At 43.0% G+C, this 13,580-nt stretch overlaps 1 protein-coding gene across 4 annotated transcripts in view; it reads left to right on the plus strand.

Annotated features, from left to right (window-relative positions):
* The window catches only part of TUBGCP2 (tubulin gamma complex component 2), a 90,889-nt gene extending 82,335 nt beyond the window's left edge, over positions 1-8,554 (plus strand). For 3 of the 4 annotated variants that reach the window (XM_077823426.1, XM_077823427.1, XM_077823425.1), the window contains exons 17-18: positions 6,157-6,320; positions 8,177-8,554. In XM_077823426.1, the coding sequence (XP_077679552.1) occupies positions 6,157-6,320; positions 8,177-8,291 (279 nt within the window). In that variant the 3' untranslated portion in view covers positions 8,292-8,554. Of the gene's footprint in view, positions 1-6,156; positions 6,321-7,809; positions 7,949-8,176 lie in introns of all 4 variants that reach the window. The other variant, XR_013346751.1, reaches the window with a different exon arrangement.
* The last annotated feature ends 5,026 nt before the right edge of the window (positions 8,555-13,580 follow it).

The raw sequence follows: 13,580 nt of genomic DNA on the forward strand, positions 1-13,580 counted from the left end.
ACAGCATTTATGGTTACCTGCCCAATGGGCAGGTGGCATGTGTGTGCATTTGGTGCAAGGAGCTCCTGGCTCTCAGAGACTGTGTACGGGCTTTGGAGCCCAGAGTCTCTGATCTGGAAGAGCTAAGGGAGACAGAGAGGTACATAAATGAGACACAGTAGAATAGTCCCACCCCCAGTCTGACAGCCTCTATGCTGTTGAGGAGGATGAAAGTCTCAGGGAAGGAGAACATCCAACTGGAGCAGAGGGAAATGATCCCATAGTTGGGACCCTCCTTCCAGGTGTGGTATCCTCTCGCACTCAGGATACCTCTCTGGGGAGTGCGGGGAGGAACTCCAGTTATTAGGAAGAAACTGGTATTGGGTGATTCGATCATTAGAAACATAGTTGGCTGGGTTTGCGATAACCGGGAGAACCGCATGGTTACTTGCCTACCTGGTGCAAAGGTTGCGGATCTCTCGAGACATCTAGATAGACTTAGGTGGAGTGCTGGGGAGGAGCCAGTGGTTGTGGTACGTGTAGGTACCAGTGACATAGGGAAGGATATGAGAGAGGTCCTGGAGGCCAAATTTAGGCTGCTAGGTAAGAGATTGAAGTCCAGGACCTTTATGATAGCATTCTCTGAAATGCTTCCAGTTCCACACGCAGGTCCAGTTAGACAGGCAGAACTGCAGGGCCTCAATGCATGGATGAGACGATGGTGTAGGGAGTAGGGGTTTAGGTTTATTAGGAACTGAGGAAACTTTGGGGAAAGTGGGAGCCTATACAGGAAGGATGTGCTCCACCTAAAGCAAAATGGAATCAGATTGCTGGCACTTAAAATTAAAAAGATCGTAGAGCAGTTTTTAAACAAAGGGCTGGAGGAAAGCCTACAGGTGCAGAGGAGCACGTGATTCGGACAGAGACATCCCTTAGGGGAGGATCTATTAATGGAGATTCTCTATGTCCTAGTAAGGAGGAGAGGATGGAAGATGATAAAATACAGGTAGGATCTGATGAGAAACAGTCAAATGAAAAAAGTGCCATTCAATTATATCATATAATGGCAGACAGCTAAAAAGTGATAAGTTCTTAAAGTGCTTATATACAAATGCTAGAAGTCTAAATAATAAGATGCGTTTACTGAACTGCCTTATATTAAATGAGGATATTGATATAATAGGCATCACAGAAACTTGTTGGAATGAGGATAATCAATGGGACACAATAATATCCGGGTACAAAATATATCAGAAGGACAGAACAGGTCATGCTGGTGGGGGACTGCCACTATATGTGAAAGAAAGCGTAGAATCAAATGAAGAAAAAATCTTAAATGAACCAAACTGTACCATAGAACCTCTGTGGATAGTAATTCCATGCTCTAATAATAAGAATATAACAGCAGGGATATATTATCAACCACCTGACCAGGATGGTGATAGTGACTGTGAAATGCTCCGGGGGATTAGAGAGGCTATTAAAATAAAAAAACTTAATAACTGGGTATTTCAACTATCCCCATATTGACTGGGTACATGTCACCTCAGGAAGGGATGCAGGGATAAAGTTTCTTGACACCTTAAATAACTGCTTCTAAGAGCAGCCAGTCCTGGAATCCCACAAGAGGAGAGGCAATTCTTGATTTAGTCCTAAGTGGAGCACAGGATCTGATCCTGAACCGCTTGGTAATAATGACCATAATATAATTAAATTTAACATCCTTATGGTGGGGAAAATACCACAGCAGCCCAACACTGTAGCATTTAATTTCAGAAAAGGGGACTACACAAAAATAAGGAAGTTAGGTAAACAGAAATTAAAAGGTACAGCACCAAAAGTGAAATCCCTGCAAGCTGCATGGAAACTTTTTAAAAACACCATAATAGAGGCTCAACTTAAATGTATACACCAAATTAAAAAACTGTAAGAGAACCAAAAAAGTGCCATCATGGCTAAACAACTAAGTAAAAGAAACAGTGAGAGGCAAAAAGGCATCCTTTAAAAAATGGAAGTTATATCCTAGTGAGGAAAGTAGAAAGGAGCATAAATTCCGGCAAATCAAGTGTAAAAATATAATTAGGAAGCTGAAAAAGAACTTGAAGAACAGCTAGCCAAAGACTCAAAAAATAATAAAAAAAAATTGTAAGTACATCAGAAGCAGGAAGCCTGCTAAACAACTAGTGGGGCCATTGGACGATCAAGATGCTAAAGGTGCACTCAAGGACAAGAAGGCCATTGCGGAGAAACTAAATGAATTCTTTGCATCGGTCTTCACGTCTGAAGATGTGAGGGAGATTCCCAAACCTGAGCCATTCTTTTTAGGTGACAAATCTGAGGAACTGCCCAGATTGAGGTGTCATTAGAGGAGGTTTTGGAACAAATTGATAAACTAAACAGTAATAAGTCAGCAGGACCATATGGTATTCGCCCAAGGGTTCTGAAGGAACTCAAATGTGAAATTGCAGAACTACTAACTATAGTCTGTAACCTATCATTAAAATCAGCTTCTGTACCAAATCGACTGGAGGATAGCTAATATGACTCCAATTCTTAAAAAGGGCTCCAAAGATGACAAGGTCCCTCGCCAAAGGCTCTTAAGCAAAGTAAGCTGTCATGGGATAAGAGGGAAGGTCCTCTCGTGGATTGGTAGCTGGTTAAAAGATAGGAAACAAAAGGGTAGAAATAAATGGTCAGTTTTCAGAATGGAGAGAGGCAAATAGTGTTGTCCCCAGGGGTCTGTACTGGGACCAGTCCTATTCAACATATTCATAAATGATCTGGAAAAAGGGGTAAACAGTGAAGTGACAAAATTTGCAGATGATACAGAACTACTCAAGATATATAAATCCCAGGCAGACTGTGAAGAGCTACAAAAGGATCTCTCAAAACTGGGTGACTGGACAACAAAATGGCAGATGAAATTCAATGTTGATAAATGCAAAGTAATGCACATTGGAAAACACAATCCCAATTATACATATAAAATATGGGGTCTAAATTAGCTGTTACCACTCAAGAAAGAGATCTTGGTATCATGGTTTATAGTTCTCTAAATACATCCACTCAATGTGTAGCGGCAGTCAAAAAAGCGAACAGAATATTGGGCATAATTAAGAAAGGGATAGGTAATAAGACAGAAAATATCATATTGCTTCTATATAAATCCATGGTACGCCCACATCTTGAATACTGCGTGCAGAGGTGGTTACCCCATTTCAAAAAGGATGTATTGGAATTGGAAAAGGTTCAGAAAAGGGCAACAAAAATTATTAGGGGTATGGAACAGCTTCTGTATGAGGAGACTGGGACTTTTCAATACGACTGGGACTTTTCAGCTTGGAAAAGAGACTACTAAGGGGGGATATGATAGAGGGCTATAAAATCATGACTGGAGTGGAGAAAGTAAATAAGGAAGTGTTATTTATTTCTTCTCATAACACAAGAACTAGGGGTCACCAAATGAAATTTAAACCTGCTGCCTATTAAACACACAAAAGGTATTTTTTCACACAATGCACAGTCAGTGTGCGGAACTTTTTGCCAGAGGATGTTGTGAAAGCCAAGACTAAAATACAGTTCAGAAAAGAACTAGATAAGTTCATGGAGGATAGGTCCATCAATGGCTATAAGCCAGGATGGGCAGGGATGGTATCCCTAGTCTCTGTTTGCCAGAAGCTGGGAATGGACGACAGGGAATGGATCACTTGATGATTACCTATTCTGTTCATTCCCTCTGGGGTACCTGGCATTGTCCACTGTCGGAAGATGGGATACTGGGCTAGATAGACCTTTGGTCTGAACCAGCATGGCTGCTCTTATGTTCTTATGTAATACCACAGTCAGCTGCTCCCCCGAACCTGTGTTCCCTTCATTTAACAGCCTGGAAGCTCCATGGCTAAATCCCAGAGAACAAGCTTGCTTGGAGCAAATTCGCCAAGTCTTACTAAGCAGTAGAAAGCCCTCCACCAGGACCACCTAGCTGTCAAAATGGAAGCGGTTCTTAGTCTTGGCTTCCCAAACCAGAGTCTTGCTGATACATTCGTCCATCCAACATATACTGTTTGCTGCACCTGAAACAGCAAGGCTTAGCAATTTCCTCTGTCAAGGTTCACCTGACAACAATATCAGCTTTCCACCGTTGTGTGGATAACGGTTCTGTTTTTTCAAATGACGTGACAATCCGATTCCTTAAAGGCCTTGAAAAGTTGTATCCTCAATGAAGAGAGCTTGTCCCTCCACCCTTGGGACTAGAGCCTGGTCTTGTCTAAATTTATGGGACCACCGTTTGACCTTTTAGCAATGTGCTCCTTACTATACCTCCCTTAGAAGGTGGCTTTTCTAATTGCCATCACTTCTGCTAGAAGAGTCTTGGAACTCCATGCCTTGACTTCGGAACCTCCATATACGGTCTTCTTTAAAGATAAGGTATATTTACACCCTCCCCTGAGTGTCCTTTGTAAAGCAGTTTCAAATTTTTATAGCAATCAAGCAGTCTACTTACCGGTGTTATACCCAAAACCTCACAGAAATAGGAATCAACGACTACACACACTGGATGTTACATGAGCTCTAGACTTTTACATACACAGGACTGAACCATTTCAGCAGTCCATCCAACTGTTCACAGAGGATTTTGTCTTGGATAACTTCATGTATCCACACTTGCTATGAACAGGCAGGCATTTGGCCACCAAGTAACCTGACTACTCATTCCACAAGATCTCAAGCATTCTTAGCGGTGTTCTTAGTGCAAATCCCTATCTAGGACATTTGTAAAGCAGCAAGCCGGTCATCAGTGCACTTTCTCCCATTATACCATCACCTATTATTCTAGGGATGATGCCAAATTTGGTTAAGCTGTATGAATGTGAACTCTGATCCCTCCAGCTTTATTACTGCTTGGGAGTCACCAAGAGTGGAATGCACATGTGCAAGCACTTGATGAAGAAAAGACAGTTTTGAACCTTTTGTAATTGTTGTTCTTCGAGATGTGTTGCACATGTCTATTCCACGACCTACCCTCCTACCCCTCTATGTCGGAATTTCTGGAAAGAAAGAACTGAGGGGGGCTCAGGGTCAGCTAGGCATTTTATAGCAGTGAGGGAAAAATTGCTGGTAACGGTGCATGGGGCACACAGGCACTAAGAGTGGAATGGATCAAGTGCAACTCATCTTGAACAACAATTACAAAAGATTAGTAAGCATTTTTTCATGTCATTTTCCTTCTTCCTCTGTGGTTTAATGAGAGCGCTGACCCTGCTAAACATGTACATTGTTACCCAGCTGCAGCAGAATTATGTTGCTTACAGCAAACATTGGTCTTATTACTTAGTTCTGAACTGTTTTTATCAAGGGCAGTGGGCACTAACGCATGGGTTCTTTGTGGCTCGGGTTCTTTCACATCTCCAAAGTAGTATCTTGTGGCAAATGAACCAGTTAGTGTGTAGACTGTTAGACCATTTCCAGCCCATCCCTTCTGAGACTAGGACACCTGACTTTGTTTGTTTCCTTTCTGTGTATATGTATGCTAACTTCTCTCACCCTGCAGCTCACAATCTGCCTTCTGCTAGGCTGACACACCATTCCTGCAGACAGCCACTAGGGGGCCACGAAAGAGCAGTGCAGTGTAAATGCTTGAAGGTGGTCTGCCGGACATTCCCTGCCTGTGTTGTTTGCCTGATGAACCTATCTCGTGTACAGCAGCACGTAGCATTTGAAAACAAGCCACCCACAGGATGCTTCTGATCATAGTGCCTGTGATGAAATACTGTAGAGATCAGTTAAAGTCACACTATTACTGAAGATACTACTACACAACTCTAACAGGATCCATTTCAGACCTTTGGATTGTGTGTCAGACCAGCAGGGCAAGGTTTTTAAACCCCCAGGGCATGATGTCTTCTCAGTGTCAGTACCTTGCTCAGGGAGCATGCTCTAGGCTTGGGTCTTGCAGCATACCTGAGGGGCAGTATATAGAATTCATTTCACAACTGTTCATCCTGTTGTATGCCGCATGAGAAAAGGTGCGTCTGGGATGGAGCAGTTTTGAAATTTTATGTCAATATTCTTCCATAGAAACAGAAGTTTGAAAAAAGAAAAGAGAGAGTCCTTGTACAGTGTGTGTCTGGTTGCCACCCAGAACCACTCTCACTTACTGTGGCCTCCTCTTGATAGCTTTTAGCAGAGCATGCAGACGCCTTCCAACTAACATCTGGCTTCGAGGCAACTATCAACAAGTTTGACAGCAATTTCTCAACACATCTCCTGGACCTTCTGGATAAGCTGAGTGTTTATAGCACCAATGACTGTGAGCACAGCATGATCAACATCATCTACAGGTGAGCAGAGTGGAACTGTCTCCTAGTAGCACAGGAAGAAAAGAGTCCAACTCTAGACCAGACTGAAATTTGTTCTTTATTCCTTTTTTGTGGTATCATGGCAGCCAGCTGTTCTATCCGTGTAACACTGGAATAGCAAGAAGCTTTAGTCAGTAGTTCAGCAAGTAGCTTTTTTAAAATGTACTTTTGCAAGAAATAAAGTTGGGGAAATGGAGGTTCTTTTTTAAGCTATTGCAAATCCAACTTTGTAAATGATGCTAGTCTCACTGTATTTGGTCATAGCCTTGTCCTGTGTCACTGAAATGACTATACTTCTTGAGAAACTGACCTACCCGCTCCATGCCTCAGTTTCTCCATCTCCAAGATGGGGATAATAGTGCTGCCTTTGAAATGCTTTCAGATCTACGCATGAACAGCTACTATAAAAGTGCCCGGTATTATTAGTAACGCTGGGTCTTTAAGATCTCTCTGCAGCTACATTGCAACATGGTGCGAAATGTGTAGGGCCTGCTGAGGCACTGCCAGTTTCTCATCCCTACAGGGTATGCACTGGGAAATCCTTCTCAGTTGAGCTTGGATAAGGTGCATCAAACAGAAGTGCCTCTCACTCTATGCATTCCTGCCAGTATTTTTTTCCCCAGAGGAACTGCGACTGTTGTTGCTGTTGATGTCCACTGGTGGCAAGCCATGTACAGTACTGGACTGGGGTTATTTTTTAATGAGAGAAGATTAAAATTAAATGAAATCCAAATATGTTAATATCTGGAAATTCTCAACTAAGGCATCAAACAATTGTAGGTTTAAGGGGATGAGTGAGGATGGAGCGGGGCAGAGAGACTTGGCATTCCTAACAGGAGGAAAAGCAGTGAAGTTACAGCCTAGGATACTTACCAGCTTGGACTTAAAAGCATGGAAATGTTCCTTGTATTAACATTTATAAGTTGAAATAGCTGCAGTTACAGAATTGATGGACAGATGTAAGATGCACAGCCCCAGTGAGCCATAGGCTGTAGCTTTGATTCACAAAGCAAGAATCCTTATTTTAAAGTGTATAGTCTTGTTTTTTTCCTTCAGGAGACTGTGTGTTTATTGCTCATAGAAGTAATTTTAAATGGCTAGTAGTAGCTTGTAACCAAAATTTATAATACCCATTTGTTACTCAGAGACCCTTCCTAAAACACACTGCTTTGCTTGATGTTTCAGAATCATTTTTCCCTAACAATAGTAGAGACTTGGATTAGTAACATTCAGTTTTACAGCATAGTCCAGACTGAAGGTTGGGAGATCTGGGATCTATTCCCAGTTTTGACACTGACTTGCTATTTGGCCTAGTGCAAATCATGCCAGCCCTCTATGCCTCAGTTTCCCCATTTGTAAAATGGGGCTAATGCTGCCTCTCTTCCTTTGTAAAGTACGTTGAAAGCTTCAGACAAAAAGCCTTATAACTTGCTTTTATGGAATATTTGTGATGATTCTGTTTTAAACACAGGTAAACGATGTCGGAAAAGTCTCCCAGAATCAACATTTTCATTTACAAAAATTCCAATTTTGGCAAACTCTGATTTTCTGAAATTCCAATATGCTTCCACCCCTGAGCCATTTCGATAACTGGAATTTACCTCTATAAGGTATAAATACACTGTAAATACACAGGTATAAATACACTGTAAATCATAAATAATGGTAATTATGGTAACTGGTGAATTTTAGGTGTATGCCCAGGAATTTCTCTCATTTTTACTATGGAATTTTGAAACCCTTAAATAGCATTTGAAGCCTGTTACCACTTCTCTCTGTTTTCATACTTCTGGGCCATTTGTGGGAAGACTATTGAACATGTGTTTGCTTTCCTCTAGGCTGGATTTCAATGGATTCTACACAGAGCGGCTGGAGCATATTTCTGCACAGAGGAGTCAGAAAGGAGTTTCCGAAGCTCCCCTTCTTCCCAGAGTCGTTGTATCCACCCAATGATGCTTTTATGTTACATATTTTAGATGCTGCACCTTTCACACCAGAATGCAGTACTCTTGCCCAGTTGTATCTGTGAGTAGTTTGCACTTTAAACTCCATAAAAGCTGGAAAACAGCAGTCGTCTAGTAAGATCGTGTTTGAGCTTCTGAAATCTAAACGTGGAAAGGATTTTGTCACTTCTGAGATACTTTTGTTAACTTTTTTACCAAATATTAAAACTGTGTGTGTTGTATAATATATAAAGAAATAAAACATCAGAATTATTTGGTCTCTGTTGGTCTGAACAGCTCAATTCAGTCATTCTGGGTGACTACAGCTTGGTCATCTTATGTAGTTCTGCTAATTCACAGATAGAGATGTAAGGTAGTTACGTGTTGTGACTTAGGGCTTGAAGAAAGCTCGCTGAAGCCCAGTGGAGTCCCTCCATTGACTTAGGTTTGGATCCAGGCCCTTTTTCAGTGTCTGTCTGCGATTGTGGCATAGATGCCAGAGCTATGCAAATAACAGACTTTCAGTTCACTGTCCAAACTGAAAAATGGAAAGAGAAATTCACTTTCAGATGACCTGAAACAAATTTTTGGGTTTCGGCAAACTGAAATTTTTTTCTTTTGGATTAAACTAAACTTTTTGTTCCATTTTTTAGTTCAAACTTTTTAAATGAAATTGAAGTAAAATTCAAAACAAAAGGTCATTTTGAATTTTTGACCAAAATAGTTCAGTGAATTCCATGTAAGTTTGCAAATGTTTTGGTTGACATGAATCGTCATTTTTCATTGGGTGGGAAAGTTGGGAGAGGTTCATCTGAAATATTGTTCCCAGGTCTAATGGAATCAGAACATCTGTCTGAGGCTCAACCCACTCATTATTCAAGTAAGTAATGTTGCTAGGTTGGGAGGAGTGACCCAGAGAAATGGCAGAGCTCATCATCTCCATCCCCTACTACTCAGGATTGCACATTGAGGGGCTCCAGTTATCTAGGCCGTTGTCAGCTCTGCAAGAGACTATGGGCATGTACTCCACATAGGGCTGCTCCTCAGGAGTGTTTGTGTATGCCATGTGCAGGCAGCTGCCTATGCATGGCAAACACAAGGCTGTCTGCAGTGCTTAAAGAGCCCTTATGCTCTGTGGATTTGCACTGTAGTTGTTTTTCAGGTGTAACTCAGGGTGTTGGATTTGACCTGTAGAACCCTATATGGTTTTGGTTCTGGCTACGTATTCCCATTTCCACAGAACCCAGATATGGTGGCCTTCAGGGCATTCTATTTTTCTGGGATGGCCTAACAAGGGGAGGCTGTTTTTCCTCACAATAGGTTCATTAGTTGAATAATTGATGGCTCTGACTGCAGCCTTAGGCTTATAGGAACCATCACTTCCATCACCAGATCAGGAAAGGAGTGTCTTTTCTTTCCACTTCTCCTCTCATCACATGCATTAAACTTTTGACCACTTTTGACCATACACTTTCTAGCACGGATGCCTTTTTGAGCATGCTAGTGGGAAGGGGAGGATAATAAAAGCCAAGCTGATGGAGAGTTAAGGGTGCTGTACAGAGGCAGACATGTCTGGCCTCTCTCATAGTAATATCCACCCCACATGGTGGCACCCAGCTGGTATCCAGAACAAAGTTGTTTAAATCCCCCTATGCAGTCAGTATCAGGGCAGTTTATTGCAATACAACACACAGTACTTACAGGAAAAGGTCCCCTCTGCAGTGCTGTCAGGCTGGCTCTCCAGCTGGGTCTTGGGGACCATCTCTGGCAATGTATCTGCCTGGGTCTGTGGCTCAGGGTTGGACATGCCAGAGACCTTGGTTGTTTGAGGATATCTCCTCGCTGACGCCTGTGGTCAGCTGGGTGCCTTCTGATGGCGCAGGAATATCCGTTTCATTGTGGCCTCCCTGGCAAAACTGCAGTCCAGCTCCTCCTAGTGCATGTACTGGGAGCGTTACTGAGGCTGTTTTTGTAATTCTGCTGGAGCTCCTTTGTTTTGTTGTGGCACTAGTCCATGTCCTGGGAGTGCCCCTACTGCCACATTTGCAGTGATAGCCTCTCATCTCTCTTCACATTCCACTGACTCTTGTTAAGATGGGACTGGATGTGCTCATCTCCCCAGGGAGACAAGGAAATCGAGGACTTCCAGATAGGAGCACATGAAAGCACATGACTTATAGCACATGGCTGCTATAATGGACTCCGTGCATGTGAACTTGCTACAAACTTGAATTGTGAAGGGGCACACTTGGGCTGAACACCAACATTTAAATGGGAAGGTGACATTCAGTCAGGATGACCCTGGAGCAGTAGAAGGTGCACAAGGGAAATACAGGCTAATCCAGATGTGAAGCAGTGCAGAATGGAAGAGGATGGCCTGAAGTGGTATAGTTAATTACAAATAAGGATGTTTCCACATGAAGTGTAGAGTGGATAACTCATTCCAAAGTAGTTATGCTGCTTCCAAAGCATTTTAATTAAAGTGGGATAAGATGCCAGATAAATAAGAGAACTTGTGTTTGGCCATTCAGGCCGAAAATATTTCCCCCGTTGACAAACCCACAGACTATAAAACGGAATTGAGATTGCTGACACTGCGCTGCTCGTAGAGTTTAGCATTTTAGTTTCTAAGTTAATCTCACTACATGCATGTTCACCAGGCTGCTCTAGTGGGCTACAGTGAAAGCTCATCCGAAGGCAGAGTTGATGAGCTACTAGCTGAATGTGGCCAATAACTAAGCGTTAATTTCACAGGATATTCCTTCTCAGAAAGCAGTGAGAGCTGTAGGGATAGTTCTCTGCCAGGTTCAAACACCAATATAGCAGCTAAGAGATGGTTCTAGGGCCCAGTTTGGTACTGTCCAGTTGACTAGCAGAAAAATACCAAAAATTGCATTCATGAAGAACTACCAAACTTTATGTTCCAATAGAAAGTAGGTGCAGGTTCTTCTTTAAGTGATAGAACATGTCCATTCCAATATAGGTGTGTACACCTCATGCACAGTTGTCCATAGATTTTTTCCCTCAGCAGTACCTGTTGAGGCAATGTGAGCACCCTCTGGTTCCTCACGCCAGTGGAAGCAGGTATAAAGGGCCGTGCTACCCCCAATCCCCCTCAGTTCCTTTCTGGTTGTTGCAGTTGTGATCTTTGTATCCGCAAATCTTTCCTCCCGTAGTATATATAGTACCTGTTGTGTTAGTTTTTAGGCTTGAATGGTACATCCCTAAATAGTTGTTGAATGTTTAGAATAGAATTTTTTAGTATAGGGTTACTGATGCTTAGTTGGGTACTGGGCTAATGCCTCATTCTCCTGGCTTCACGACTTGTTGCTCTAATAACAGGTCTATGCCAGTAAGCTACCCACACCTCAGCTCCCTCAAGTGTCTGGGATTGGTGCATGTAAGTGATAAATGTCATCTTTGTAGAGGGATCAAATCCTGCTCGAAAAGGGACTGCCAGACTCAAGTACCTGTTTATGGAGTCTGCACTTCATCTGCTTTCGGAAACTTCTTGCTCTGAATGGGTAATGAGTGCATCTGAATCAGTTTGGAGTGCACCCTCTTTTCTGAAAAAAGAAAAGGAGTACTTGTGGCACCTTGGAGACTAAATTTGTTAGTCTCTAAGGTGTCACAAGTACTCCTTTTCTTTTTGCGAATACAGACTAGCACGGCTGCTACTCTGAAACCTCTTTTCTGACTGACTCCACAGGCAGGTCCGCACCGCCAGTGCCTAAGGGGAGACTTATACAGTCTCTTCTTAAAGACTCGGTATCAGGGCTTTGGAAGTCTACTGTGAAGGCACTGAGCTGAGGCAAGAACTCATAGGTGCAGCCAAAGAAGATGCAGCCCCCAGATGCTGTCCGTAAGCCAAGATGGATTGCTGACTCCAGAGTCGAGAAAGGGTCCATTGAGACCAATCCCTGAGGGATCAGTGCACCTTTTGGTACCGCAAGCTCAGGAGCCCTTTCCAATGCTATCTACACCCAAGACAATCAAGGCAGCCAGGGAGTTGCTTAACCTGTTGGTGCTGGCTTCTCCCACCATTCTGGAGTCTTGCCCAGTACCGGGATTGGAACTGCTCACTCCAGTGATCACATCTCCAGCCCTGGAGCATGGTTAAGTACCAGTATTCTTCTTCAAGTGATGATATTCCACTGAGGGTTATACGTATGCGCTGTGTGTCTGGAGCTGGAGATTTAGTAGTGTCTATTGGTCCGCGGATGAGCCGTTGTTCCCCTCATGGTTTCATCCAAGGTGATGAAGGTGGGGCGGACTGATGGCACCCTCAGTTCCTTCTCACTGCTGCATGTTCCACGTCTAAGTCTCTGCTGTTCTCTCATCTCTTGAGACACACTTTCTAAAACAGAAAAGGAACTGTTTAGTACTTTTATATAGATAGTATTTTTGTTATTTTTACAGTAGTTTAGTGTTAGTAGTAGTTTTTAGGACTTTTACAGACTTTGGGATGCTGTTTTACTGGTCTCCTGCTTCCCCCACCCTGCCAGCACCCAGGCCTGGGTACTGGATTATGCTGAAAACTCTGGGGTTCAAAAAAAAGCTGGACCTGTTTGGCAGGAAGCTTTTTTCCACAAGAGGTTTACAGCTGAGGATCATAAACCAGCAGCCTCTGTTGGGTTGCTCCAGTTTCAGCCTGTGGGATATTATCCTGAAGTTCAAAGACAATGTTCCTGATGAGGCAAAACAGGAGTTCTCTGCTATGGTGGGGGAGGGCAAATTAATTGCCAGAACAACACTGCAGTCGAGCTGGAGGCAGCGGACTCTGCAGCTTAAGCTGTGGCTTCTCCCATCACTATGGAGTGTTCATCTTGGCTGCCGTCATCAAGCCTACCCTCCCCCTCCCAGAGATGCAACAAACAATTCAAGACCTCTTTTGAAGGCCCCTTGCTATTTTCCAATAAAACTGATGAGCTTCAAGGGTGAGTCCCTTGAGCCTCTGTGGATTTATACACCAGCAACAAAAAGAAAATGGTTCCACCTAGAGTGGTTCCAACAGTTTCAGACCTTCTTGCAGTGTTCCCAGGACCTGCCCAAATAGAGGGGCAGGAATCACAATAGGCATCGTCCTCCACACGTCTTTGCAGCTGTCAGTTCTTATAGGCAAACTGGGTCTTCTAAACATCCATTTTGACCTGTTGGTTGAGAACAGTCTGCCACCTCCCAGAATACTATCTTTCTCTACTCCTAATTTTGCTAACCACCTATACCACTTCCTAAATGCTTGGACCTGCATCACCAAGGATCAGTGGGTTTTAACCACGGTGGAACTGGAATACACCCT

Source organism: Eretmochelys imbricata, chromosome 7 (assembly GCF_965152235.1).
Source record: "Eretmochelys imbricata isolate rEreImb1 chromosome 7, rEreImb1.hap1, whole genome shotgun sequence".
Taxonomy (NCBI): domain Eukaryota; kingdom Metazoa; phylum Chordata; order Testudines; family Cheloniidae; genus Eretmochelys; species Eretmochelys imbricata.